Raw genomic sequence first — 14,003 nt, forward strand, 5'->3', positions numbered from 1 at the left:
AATAAACATGTTAAATATATTTTCTTTCTTAAAGGCACAGTGAGTGGCAGGGAATGATATGAACACAAGAGGGTCTAATCCTAAAGTCTACGGTCTCTGCTCTGCAGCATTTGGCATAAGATATATTTTCTGAGCTTAAAAGAGCACAGTGGGATCCCTGAACCAGCTTTGGGAGCAGTGCTGTTTATAACCAGGCAGCCAAACTCTGAGTTGTCTAGATTTCCTTAAGACAAAGACAACAGCATTCTCTATGGGATTGCATGCAGAGGAATAAGACGTATTGGATGGTATATTTTACCTAGAATTAACAGCTCCCTTTTCTGAGTTCTCACAGTGCATTATTCATATTGGTGGCCTACTGCAGGGTGCTTTCCATTAAATCAGTGTTCACCATGCAACCCAGCAGACTGTGAGCTCCCTGAGAAAGAAATCCTGCCTTGTTTCACCTTTTATCTCTAATTAAATCTCACACCAAGCACGCTACAGAGAGAATGTGCCATTTCAAATTACAGTCTTTAATTGTTCAAAATCATTTGATGCATTTATATTAGAAATTATATATCATAAATCATGTGAGCCAAATCTCAAGTGGACCGTAAATCCACTAAACCTACAAGCACAGCTCTGAGTGTGCCTCATGGGATTTCCCAGATGTACCTGAAGGCCTCCAAAGGCTCACACTTGGAAAAGGTCACTGTCATTTGATGAGGTTTATGTAAAAGTTGCATGTGTGAAATGGAGGGCTGCTTTCTCACACCTACTTGTCTCTGTGTGACCCTCTCCTGTATACTGGAATATTTAGTCCAAATGGAGCTGGCTGGAACCCATCTTCATTCATTGCAATGACTGTACTAAGAGCATGGGACATCAATATATTTTCTCTTCAAAAGACTTGCAGAAGAGACAGTGAAGGTTGGACATCATTAGCTATGGTGATACAAGTGGACAGTCAAAAATGATGGCACTTCAGTTGAAGCATCTACTCTTAAGACATTTCCATAGTAACGAATAGAAGACAACAGATTAAAAGCATAAGAGCTGGACTGAAGGAGAAAGGGAAATAAAGAGACCCCATTTTTGACTCGTTATTTTGCAAGCCATCTTTAGGATGAGGTGCCTCAGAGTTTCTATTTTCAAACATTTTTGAGAATTATATTTTCTAGTCACTTTCTCCTGACTGGACCTTGTTGAAGAGGGCAAATGTGTTGCTAGCACAAACTACCACACAGATTAGGATCAAGTTGGACTTCATGGTATACATTTTCTCAGTTTTGACATAAAGGAGTGTTGGATTTCATCAAATGCTTTTTTTGTCATCTAATGAGATGATCATGTGGTTTCCTTCTTTCAGTTTGTTTATATGGTGGATTACATTGATAGATTTTTCATATATTGAACCACCCCTGCATTCCTGGGGATGAATTCCACTTGATCATGGTAGATGATATTCTGATGTGCCCTTGGATTCAGTTTGTAAGTATTTTATTGAGTATTTTTGCATCAATGCCTATAAGAGAAATTGGTTTGAAATTCTCAGTATTTGTTGGTCTTTGTGTGGTTTAGGTATTAGGATGATGGCAGCCTTACAGAATGAGTTTGGCAAGGTTTCTTCTGTTTCTATTTTGTGGAATTGTTTGAGGAATTTTTTGGAATTGTTTGTATTAGGTCTTCCAAAGTCTGGTGAAATTCTGCACTGAAACCATCTGGTCCTGAACTTTTTTTAGGATGGGAGTCTTTTAATGACTGCTTCTATTTCCCTATGAGTCATAGAACTATTTAATTTGTTTACCTAATCTTGATTTAACTTTGGTAAATAAGTTGGGTGCAGTGGCTCACACCTGTAATCCCAGCACTCTAGGAGGCAGAGGCAGGAAGAGCTCTGTGAGTTTGAGGCCAGATTGGTTTACAAAGTGAGTCCAGTACAAACAAGGAAACACAGAGAAAAACTGTCTTGAAAAACCAAAATAGATAGATAGATAGATAGATAGATAGATAGATAGATAGATAGATAATATTGTAAGTGGAATCTATCAAGAAAATTGTCCATTTCATTTAGATTTTCCAATTTTGTGGAGTACAGGCTTTTGAAGTAAGACCTAATGATTCTTTGGATTCCTCAGTGTCTGTTGTTATGTCCCCTTTTCATTTCTGATTTTGTTGACTTGGATATTGTCTCTCTGCCTTTTAGTTAGTTTGGCTAAGGGTTTATCTATCTTGTTGATTTTCTTATAGAAGCAGCTCTTAATTTCGTTGATTCTTTTTAAATTGAATTTAAATTTAAATTCTTTTAAATTGTTTTTAATTTATTGATTCAATAATAATTTATTGAGTTTGGTTATTTCCTGCAATCTAGTCCTGTTGGGTGTGTTTGATTCCTCTTAGCTTTCAGGTAAGCTATTAAGTTGCTAGAATGAGATCTCTCCAATTTCTTTATGAAGACAGTTAGTGCTATGAACTTTCCTCTTAGCACTGCTTTTATTGTGTTCCATAAGTTTGGGTATGTTGTGCCTTCATTTTCATTGAATTTTAGGAAGTCTTTAATTTCTTTCTTTATTTCTTCCCTGACCCAGTGGTCATTGAGTAGGAAATTGTTCAGTTTCCATGAGTGTGTAGGCTTTTTGTTATTTCTGTTGTTGAAGTGCAGGTTTAATTCATGGTGATCTGATAAAGTACAATGGGTTAATTCAATTTTCTTGTATTGGTTGAGGTTTGCTTTGTGACCTACTATATGGTTGATTTTGGAGAAGATTCTGAGAAGAAGGTATATAATTTTGTGTTTGGGTAAAAAGTTCTGCTGATATCTATTAGGTTCATTTGATTCATGACATTTGTTAGTTTTGTCATTTTTCTGTTAGTTTCTGTCTTAATGATCTGTCCATTGTTGAGAGTGGGGTGCTGGCATCACTCCCAGCACTGTTTTGCCCTTTTTTAATTACTGTATTATATCTTGTATTATTAGCTGCATGTGTCTCAATCTCTGTTATCTTTGGAAATTTATTTAAGGAATAGTAATTTCTTTGAATGAAATAGCCTCGTCAAGTTCTTCAGATCAGCTAAAATGATGCTCAGAGAGGGCTCGTCACAATACAGGGAACAGCAGATCACAATATGCTGAATGAATCTCACAATGGGCTTCCCTTTCCCATCTTTTGGGAAGACTAACCAACTTGGTGAGCGCTTGAGAAGAATCGAAATGTGTTCAACTTGGATGGTTTCTTTAGAAACTCAAAACCATTGGCAACAGTTCTAATCTTGCTTCAGAATTGGTGTTTGGCCTTGGTGGAGTTATTCTGGGCTTTCCTATATTCGTTTCCATGTTATTGGTTAGGAGTTGACTGACATGGAGATAGGGTTACTGAACCCTTGTCTATGGTGCTACCCTATTGAGTCTCATCTTAGTTTTTCACCCTGTCAACCTTAGCCTTTCCTCTGAGAACAGGCTCAATAGGAGACTGAGATGCCTCTACTCAGGGCCATAACTACCTTTAGGACAAAAGGGTCTCAGAAGGATGATAGGTCAGAAGCTTTCTCATCAGGACAAGTGGCATTTTATCCAATGCTTAACAGTCATGTTGCTGACTCAATCCATGGGCTGACCCCTGAGGAAGCCTGTGATAGGGAGGCTAAAGGTGGAAAGCGACTATTTTTGCTTGTTCCTCACCTCTTGTTTTCGGACAATCTCTATTCCCCATCCCTGTAAGTTTAGGCATAACTTGGGTAGACCATTTTCTGGTAGGTATTGGGTGTTGTAATGAGCTTACCTTTAGATATGAGAGATCCTGTGGCATGGAACTAGCAGTGGGCGAGAAGGGTTCAGCTGCCTCTGTGATTCCTTTGTGTAACCACCTACGTTTAATCTTGCTTCAGAGAACGGGGTAACCATGAAAAAGCCACTATGTCATTCAAGGTGCTGTTTTCCTCTTGGCAGGTACTCTCTAAAATGGCAGCTGTCTAAACTTAGGCAGTTTGTACAGGGCTTATTGGTGGGCGCTACAGTTTCCCTGTGGACTGCTTTAGACTAGTGTGAATGGTACTCTCTCCTTCTGACTCTTCAGGAATGTTTTCTTCAAAGTGTAAAATCCTGTGCAGCCTGTCCCATGGGGCAGCTTCTTGCTAGCATACTTCTAGCCTGAATAAGTTCTGTATCTTCTACTTTACCTAGAAGATAATTGACATATAGCTTCCCTTCATGACTTTCTTCTCTCTTGTCTCTATTATTATGAAGGGGTGAGAAAAAACACAATGCGCTCTCAAAATCATAAAGACTTTCCTAGAATACGTCCTATTGTTCTCTTTTATTGAGTGTGGCAATCCTGAAAGGATAACAAAACTTCGTATTTCTCCTTTCAATTCTCTTTAAAATATCCCTTGATAATCACTGCTATGGTTTATTTTTTTAATGGAATCAATACCCAGGTGAATGGGTAGGGATGTTTATGATGGAAGGACCAGTAAGGATCTCTTCAACAGATATTACAGAGATGTTGCTAACATCTCTCCTCATGCTCAATTGGCACTTATCAAATTCATTGTTCTCAAATATTCAGGCCAGCAAACCTCCACCCAATAGAAAAAAACAAAAAACAAAAAAACACCAGCATTCTTCCCTTTGTCTGTGCTAGACACATAGACATCTGAGGCATGGAAAGGCTGATGCCTCCAGCACAGAGTTTGGTTGGGGAGGCTACATTCATGAATGGGAGGAAGCACAAATTTAAATTAAAGCATGGCCTGATGGCAACAGATGCTCCAGAAGTTCAGAGAAGGGAGAGTTGCTTTATTTTTTTTAATGACAATCTGTCCTCAGAGAAGAGACAAGAGAGAGATACTGGAGGCAGCTTCGTGGAAGAAATAGGATTCAGTCTAACACAGCAAAGATGGGCAGATTTCGACATTGCTTGGCACTACAGAGGTCTGTCCGTGGTTAAGAGGGGATGCTGTTCTTACAGTGCATGGTAGTGCATCTGCATGCACATAGTCACCCCGAAACATAAACACAGAATTTAACTTTTTAAAGAGCCATTCGCTAAAACAAAGGCATTTCCAGTGGAGGGAAGCAACATGCCTAAGAGACAGTAGGTAAATATGGGGTGTGGGGTTTTCAGTTTGACCACACCGAAAGGTACCTGAAAGAAAGCTGCCGGAGACATGAGCAGAAAAGCGAGTGAGGCCAGATCAGAGTGGAGTCTTGACTGCCAGACTGAGAACTGTGGATGTTCATCAGTCTCCTTTACAGTCAAGGACTGTTAGATGTGATCTCTATAAAATGACCCTCATTGAGGCTCTGTAGGTGTTCTAGTCCCAAGGTTGAGGTTTATACCAGAAAAAAGACAATATTGTCACAACCGAGTTATTTACTTACATATCTATACACACATGCCTTGTTCCCAGGAGATCTTTGAATGCTAGAAGACAGCGGTGGCCTTTGGCCCACAGCACTGCCTGCTAGCGCAGACTCCAGGATCTCTGGAAGGTTCCTTCCATTTCCAAGCATCACTCATAAATAAATCATTCAAATTGCTTAAAAATACCGAGCATTACGGAATCACTATCACTGATTCAAAATTATTCAGTTAGATGAATATTAATAAGACATAGTAGAAAACATACAGTAGGCTTAGAGTAGACACTTCAACCTAATAATCAAAATTGATATTACGTAGAGACTAGTACATTTTATTATTGGATAGATATAACAGATGACTTCAATATCAGTTTTGTATTTGTGACATGAAATTGTCAACATTATTAATATCCTGCGATGCCTGATATTTTATCTGTTGTTTTTCACAACACCTCGCTGTTGAACAAAGAAAAAGTGACAATGCCATTCTTCTTCGTGCTCTCTGTTGAGGGAGTCACCTTTCTCACTTATTAAGAGTTAGCATCAAGGCCCGAGTTCCTTGATCAAAAGCACTTTATCAGTGTCATCTCTGGAGAAGGAAGTGAGCAATAGCTGCTGTGAGCCACACCTCGCTTCCCAGAGAACTGCACCAAAATAAAGCATTAGCATTTCTTCTCCCAAGTCAAAGGCCTAGCAAAAATCTAGTCTGGTGTCAATGTGAAACATAATTGAATAATGGAAAGTGACCTTTGGGTTTAAAAACAAAAGGGAAAGAAAGTCTTTTTTAGATTTCTTACTCATTTGTCTATGGACAGGACACAAAACTACAATGAACTAAGACTATGTTGACAAGTTCTTAAGACAGAGATCTGTTTTTTATTATTAGGTTACTTTGCTAAAGGCCTAGAGGCTCCACTCACTCCTAATGTTAGTTTAAATAAATTCATAGATAATGAGTTTTTAGCCAGTAGGTTGCCACTTCCTCACCAAGTTCTTTTTTGTGTGCTTTGGGGACTTCACGAATAAATACAAACTTACTCGTTAAGCTGACCATGAGTGTGATGGCCACGTCTTGCATGAGATACTGGTAATTACCAAAGATCTGCAGTTGCTGGAAAAAGAAAAGGCTTTAAGTATCATGTTTGTTATCATAGCCATTCTCATTCACAGTAAGCACTCAGCAGGCAGTTGCTATTTCTCTCTTCTTTTCAAAAAGAATGTATGAACCTAAGATCATCAGTAGCTCATTAGACTAAATGACCCCAGTAGCTGTGCTCCCAGTATTTAAGTCATTTCTTTATTACCAGTGGCTCAGTCAGAACCCAGCCAGCCTCCTCCTACTGGCCACATGACCCCTGGCAGGCATCATCTCAGCCCAGACAGCTGAATTCTCAGCACACGATGTCAAAATCAGAACGTTTCTAATGGAATTTTAAACAAAATTTAAAGTCCAGGCCCCAACTCATCTAATCTGTGTCGTTCTCCACTCTTGAGTATGTCACGCATAGTGAGTTTGGAGCTCACTTGTGTTCCCAAACTGAACAAGGACTTTCCCTAAGTCTGAGGTTTTAACCTTGTTAATGCTGTGACCCTTTAATACAGTTCATGTTGTGGTGAGGCATGCCCATAAAGTTATTTTCACTGCAACTTCATAACTGTAATTTTGCTACTGCTATGAATTGTAATGTAAATATCTGTGTTGTCTTATGTGACGTCTGTGAAAATGGTTTTTCAACCCCCAAAGGGGTCACAACATACTGGTTGAGAACCGCTGCCCTAAATAAATCCACTGCATACTTTAGTCTGCTCTCTGCTGCCTTCCTGAGGTCCGGGTACACACAGAATTTAGCTTTTTCAGCTCACATTTTTGGAGCTGACCTCATAAGGTCAAAGAGTCAAACCATTATTCTATGGACATATCCTTGATGGACCTTGAACAGCCAAGCCTGTGGACCTGCTTTGCTGCCAGGGACCAAGTTTTACACTGTGATATGAGCTGGAGTGTGCTGCAGATGTCTGCGTAGGAACACACACTAGCCTTTGCAGAGGCTCTCTAGTAGTCTCTAGGTTGAGCTGCTTGGAGGACAGCCTCATCCGACTCTCAGCTTTCAACTGGGCAACTGCTGGGTGAACCGATTCTAACTCCTAACTAATTCTAACTAATTCTAACCCAGATACGGCAGCTCTGCACCCAGCTTTACAAAAAGCTTTTGATCCCCAGCTGTTCTTTTTCTACCCCACCTACCTCCCCGTGTGTGTGTGTGTGTGTGTGTGTGTGTGTGTGTGTGTGTATTGAACATATACCATGTGTACCTGCATGTAAAAGGGTATGTGTCCATGCATTCATGTGTGGAGGCCAGAGGTCAGGGAAAGGTGTCTCCCCCTATGGCTCTCCATCTTATTTTTTAAGGTCTCTCATTGAACCTGAAGCTTACCAGTTGGCTAGACTGAGACTGGCTGGCCATCAAGTACCCAGTGACTTCCATCACTGGGAAGTATAGGTGTGTGTCACCAAGCTCTGAACTCAGCAAGCACTTTACTGACTGACTCATCTTCCTGGCCCCTAGGTATCCTTTCCCCCTCTGAGTGGTAAAATTACATATGAACAGAAACACAAGGAAAACTGTTCACCACAGCTTTAGATTTGTCAAGAACAGCTACTGAAGAACTATGGGGACCTTGAAAGTAAGTCACTAACTTTCCAGAGGTGGGAGTTGGCCAAGGGCAAGGCCCTGCTTCTCATTTTGAATGGAGTGGGGTCTCCTAATTCCTCCCCACCTACACGCCATTTAGCCTCCCACCTGTGTCCTTGCTGGCACTAACCAACAAGATACCCTAATCCCTGCTCTCCTTGTTCACCTCTTAATTATCCTCCCACAGTAAAACATCTTAATTCCCCAAGTGTCCTTTGAGTCTGTTGGATCATTTTATTGTAGAACAAACTATGATTGAAGTAGTGAAGATTATTTCTAATCTGTACAACAGCTTCTCTATGCAACTAACTTTTAAATAGCTATCACCATTTGCTTTTTAGAGTCCTTTGTCATTTTAAGAAATTGCTAATCCTTTATTGATGATGCATCTAACCCTATTAAATTTTGAATAGGTTCAAGAGTACAGTCCAGTGTGGGAGATTTTCATCATTGCGTCTTTCAAAATCAAATTCAAAAACTTCTCTTCCTTTTTATCTGAGTCCTTTGCCAAAAATATTCCACAGTTGGAGGCAGATCCATTTCCTGCCGAGTTATATTTAGGCTTCTCTCAAGCTCTGTTTATTCTCCAAGGAAGAAACAGGGGTTGGCGGAGGTCAAGAGTTTCAGGTTATCCAGAGAAAACCAACACCCTAGACAACAGATCCGGTACTACTGACTTCTAGCCTCAGGTTGCATGAAGCACACTGGGGTCTCAAGTTTGTAGGCACCTGTTTCTGAGAAGTATCATGTATTTATAAACATTAACTATGGTGTAGGATCCACATCCCAAACCTATAAACACAATTAGAACAGAGAAGAAATGATTTTAATTCATACCCAGTAGAGAAGTGATGTTCCAATAAACTGGATGATGCCATATATGGACAAGTATTTGAATACGCCAAAGGATGAAACCAAAGCAGCCCTACCCTCCCTGTTGAGAACAAACAAAAAACCTGCTTATAAAAGCCATATATTCCAAAGTCTTTATATTTCAAAAGGAGTTCATTAAAATTTTTTCATTCTTCTACAATTTCACATACATATGTAATATATAATATATTTGATAACTCATCTCTTCACCATCCTTTAACAAGACCCTGACTCCTTACACCAAGTCCCCATCCCACTTTTGTGTCTTTGAGTTATAATTTTGTCTCTGCTTTATTTTAACCCATGAGGTTTAACCAGAAGTACCCATATGAGCATGGGTGTGAAGCTAACCACTGAGGCACAAGTCACTCACCAGTGATTACATCCCTTGACTCACAGTAGCTTCCTTGGGCAGGAAAGAGTCCCATGGGGCTACCTAGTAGATTTCTTGACTGGATGTTTGGGATTGGGTCTTGTGGGTACCCTACGCAGGCAACTGCAACCGCTATGGGTTCATGCATGGTACAGCCACCTCACAGTCATAGCATAGACTTATTGTTCTTCTCTTACATCCTTTCTGCCCCGTCTTTCATGATGACCCCAACCCTTAGAGTGTGATGTGATTGAGAAGGAGGTGATATGGGTGACCACTTAAGGCTGAATAAGGTGTTCATGTTTAATAGTTTGTTGATATAAAACCACTTAGCCCTCCATTCATTATATTTTATATTTTATGTTACCTTTTCAAAGTGATAAAAATCAAATCCAGGTCCTTCTACATCCCGGGCAACTACTTTGCCAGCTATATCCCCAGAAAATGATTTAATCTTTTTTGTATGTTTTCTTACACTTTTATTTGCATGTGTTACATACATGTTATTGTACAGGTTATTATATAAACATGGAGAAGCCAGAATAGGATGTCTGGTGTCACCCTCTATCACTCTCCACCTTAGTAAATTGAGGCAAAGTCTCTCACTGAATTGGAAGCTTACTGTTGTGGTAAGTGACTAGAGGCTGAACTAATCAGGGTCCACTTGTCTATGATTTCCAATACTGGAAGTTCCAAGCAAACAAAACTACACCAAGCTTTTTATGTCAGTGCTTGGGATTGGAACTCAGGTCCTTATGCTTGCATACCACGTGCTCTGGCCCACTGAGTCATCTTTCAATTCTCTTGTTTTATTCATTGAACTTCTGTTGCTTCTACCCCTACCTCTCAAATTCTGTATTACTTGCTCCACTAGCTTCTGAAGTTCTTGGAATCAATCCCAGCATCTTGTCCATGGTAGACAAGCACTCATTAATTAACTACACCTCATGACCTACTAAACCTTTCATCCATTTTGGCATTCTCGTCCTCAATCCTTAATTCCCTTGATTCCTTGCCCACTTTTCTTTAGGTTTAATGAAGTACCAACATGATACCAAGAATCGTGACAAAGGTATGAAAAATGGATCAGGCCCCATCTTTTCCAGGAAGTGAGAATGTTACTGTGTATATCCTCAGCGTAACACAGCATCATAATGATGTGCAGTGCAACCATTGACTCAATCCCGATTTCTTCTACGTCGGCATGCTTCCTGGAATTGAGTGAACTTTAGCGGCTCTCAGCCTCACAGAGCTAAAATATTGGTGTTCGCATATTTTACAAAGTATCAATGCAACTCTAAAAACTTGAGTTCTGACGTTTGTGCCACCTGTGATTCTGTTGGAAGAATCTAATGTAATAGTCTGAGCTGGTGAAGAGATCAAAAGACCAAGGCTACTGTAGAGACTATGACTCAGAATCTGCATATTCATCCTTTGGGGGAAAAATGTTTTCTGGGTGGTAGTGGATCAGAGGACAGTGTGGGAAAGAGGTAGCACGATGCTTCTGCACCTTCCCCTTGCTAGGGCAGACATGGATTTAGCTTTGGTTCCAGTCCCTAGTGACATGGGCACCTGCTCGGCTCAAAGATGTTATAACTGTCTAGAAACATAAAATGGCAAACCTGGAAGCTAAACCACTAACTACTTGCCTCAGGAAAGATAAGTGTTGGGAGATGGGCCAGGGTATTACAGGCAGATGTTTGCCACCAGCCTGTCAACAGCTAGCATTTGTTTTCAACAAACGATGGGGGAGAAAACAGGCCGAGCAAAGAATGCAAAGCCTGGATTGTTTTCCCAAGTCTGACATAAACATTATGATTTCATCTTCTCTCCCCCCGCCCCTGCAGTTGTATATAATTTCAAGAAAATTAAGACAACCAGATTCAAAACAAAGTATAAAACACTGTTCTAAGGGCAAGATAAAAGCTGTCTTCATGAGCTTCCAGGATCACTGCTATTCTTAATGATTGTGAATTTTAGTAGCTTGTACATTTATCTGCATATCCTGCAGTCATACATCTAATGCTCTGTGATATCAAGCTTAGAACTAGATAGCAATACAGAGTTAAAAAAAAAAGATATGGCTTTCCCCACAAGGACTTGAACTATAACAACCAGTGGCTTGTGTTCCTAAGAATGGCAACGAAACCTGTGGACCTAGACCTGTTCATGTAAGACATGTACCTTATTGCCCTTCTAGAATTCATTCTCAGGAATAAGCATGTGCTGAGAACACCAAAGGATAAAATGAGCCTAAAAGAACTGGACATTGCACCATGTTTAATCTTTTGAAGCAATAAAATATAGAAGCAAAGCGTCTACTCTGAAGTCTTAATGTTAATCCATCTACCCATAACAGAAATTTTATATCACAACTTGTATTCTATACCAACATACTGCATTCTAAATACATTCTAGATGCATAAGACATTGGGTCACAGTCATGCTTTGGAGGCACAAGGGCTGATGGTTTTCAAGGGTACAGAAGAACAGAGGTGTAGATGCCCAGGGACAGAGGACATGTGGTCCCGCTAATGTGCCAGAAAGACATGGCATTTCAAGCCTATTGCCTTCCCACCAGTCACCCTGTTCTCTGAGGCACCAAGAAACATGATGGAGATCCATGTGATTGTCCTTGCAGAGTACTCTGAGTGATGACTGCCAGCTCACTGGCCATGGAGATGCCCAGTTACCCCCAGGTATTCTAAGAACAGCAGGGGGAAAGATTTATGAACAAAATGTAAGACTGGATGTTTTAGTCTTCATTACACTTGAAATGTAAGTAGAAATGAGATTAGAAAGGAGTACAATGAAGGAAAGCAAATACATGTCCCTCCTTCCTCATCTCCAGTGGAGTATAATACCTCCTACGACAACACTGATGTTTGGGGATGTTACTGTGAGAAGCTATCTAATGGTGTATTCTCATCTTGCTCTCTCACCCATTCCAAACTCTTGGTAAAACATCACAGAATACCTCACACAGAAGCAGAAAGACACACATGGTATATATTCACTTATAAGTAGATATCAGACATATAATATAATCATACTAAAATCTGTACAAGCAAGCAGGAGGACCCTGGGTAAGATGCTCAATCTTCATTCAGAAAGGCAAACGAGAAGGATATAGGAAGAGGGAGAAAGCAGGGAGCAGGACAGGAGCCTATCACAGAGGGCTTCTGAAAGACTGTACCCAGTAGGGTATCAAAACATATGCTGAGATTCATAGACAAACTTTGGGCAGACTGCAGGATGTCTTATGAAAGAAGGAGATAGAAAGACCTGGATGGGACAGGAGCTCCACAAGGAGAGCAACAGAACCAAAAAATTTGGGTTCAGGAGTCTTTTCTGAGATTGATACTCCAAACAAGGACCATGCATGGAGATAACCTAGACCCCTGCACAGAGGTAGCCCATGGCAGCTCAGTGTCCAAGAGGGTTCCCCAATAATAGGAACAGGGATCATCTCTGACATGAACTTATGGGCTGGCTCTTTGATCACTCCACCTGAGGGAGGAGCAGCCTTACCAGTCCACATAGGAAGACAGTTCTGATGAGACCTGATAGGCTCAGATGGAAGGGGAGGAGAATTGGGGGAGGGGCATAGAAGAAGAGGGAGGAAGGGTGGGATTGGAAGAGGGTGGGGGAGGGGCTACAGCTGGGATACAAAGTGAATAAACTGTAATTAATAAAAATAAAATAAAAATTTTAAAAATATTTAAAAAAAAATCTAGAAGATATCCAGTGTATGAAATAAAGAAAAAGAAAAGACATGCAATCAGTTTGGTTTTTTTGTTTTGTTTTGTTTTAACTATCAAAGCATGCTTTTGGCAGTATATTTGAAACACCCATTAATTCCTTTTAAAAATCGCTGAAAGTCACTCTTTTGTGGGTTCATTGGTGTTTTCAAGCAACAGGAATCATTCTTTGGCTAGCGGTCAAGCAGCACTAAACCCACACTTGCCCTGACCTTTACAACTTGAAATTCGTGTCCAATTCTGTCTATTTCCAGAGCCAGGCAATGAGCCACAGTGATGAGGGAGAGGGGAAGATGCGGCTTACCTGATGAGATGAGGTACACACTCGATATTGGCTGTTTTTGACGTGAAGGGAGATGCCACGGATGCTTCCTGTTCTGATAGTGAGATGCCCGCATGAGCCATTTTCAAAGCCTGAAAGGATCCATCCAAGTCAAGCCATGACTCCCCAGACCAGGCTCTTACTACTCAAAATCCAAGACTATTTGTTATATGTCAGTTACAAAACCATGTCTGTCCATATTTGGGTCTCTGTTGATATGGTCTTTAATCTGTATGTGCTGTCTCCTCTGGTCCATAAAGCCATCATGAAAGAGAAACTGACTGAGCCATGAGCCATAGCAGAACTGTGTGGTGTGGGCACATGTGACTGTGTGTGTGTGTGCACATTTCCACATATGCACATATAATAGGCTATCTGTGTGGCACACATAGAGCATCAGGAAATGGAAGCACTCATTCAAAACTTCTGTAAAAGATGACAGAAGGATTGACGAAATGACTTAGCACAGTGGTTTTCAACCTTCCTAATGCTGCAATCTTTATATGTAGGATATATGACATGCAACCCCTGTGAAAGGGTCATTTGACACCCCCCCCCAAGGAGTTACAACTGACTTAGCAGGCAACAGCCCATTGTACTCTTGCAGAAAACCCTAGTTCAGTTCCTAGCACTCAGA

The 14,003-nt window shown here is 40.5% G+C and overlaps 1 protein-coding gene across 1 annotated transcript in view; it reads right to left on the bottom strand.

The window, feature by feature from the left end:
* The window catches only part of Atp13a5 (ATPase 13A5), a 138,499-nt gene that overhangs the window by 20,841 nt on the left and 103,655 nt on the right, over window positions 1–14,003 (bottom strand). The window contains exons 23-25 of the mRNA XM_055625220.1: window positions 13,349–13,458; window positions 8,875–8,971; window positions 6,383–6,455 (exon numbers count right to left, since the gene is read on the bottom strand). Coding sequence (XP_055481195.1) covers window positions 6,383–6,455; window positions 8,875–8,971; window positions 13,349–13,458 — 280 coding nt within the window. The remainder of the gene's footprint in view (window positions 1–6,382; window positions 6,456–8,874; window positions 8,972–13,348; window positions 13,459–14,003) is intronic.

Source organism: Psammomys obesus, unplaced genomic scaffold (assembly GCF_907164565.1).
Source record: "Psammomys obesus unplaced genomic scaffold, mPsaObe1.curated_primary_1811, whole genome shotgun sequence".
Taxonomy (NCBI): Eukaryota; Metazoa; Chordata; class Mammalia; order Rodentia; family Muridae; genus Psammomys; species Psammomys obesus.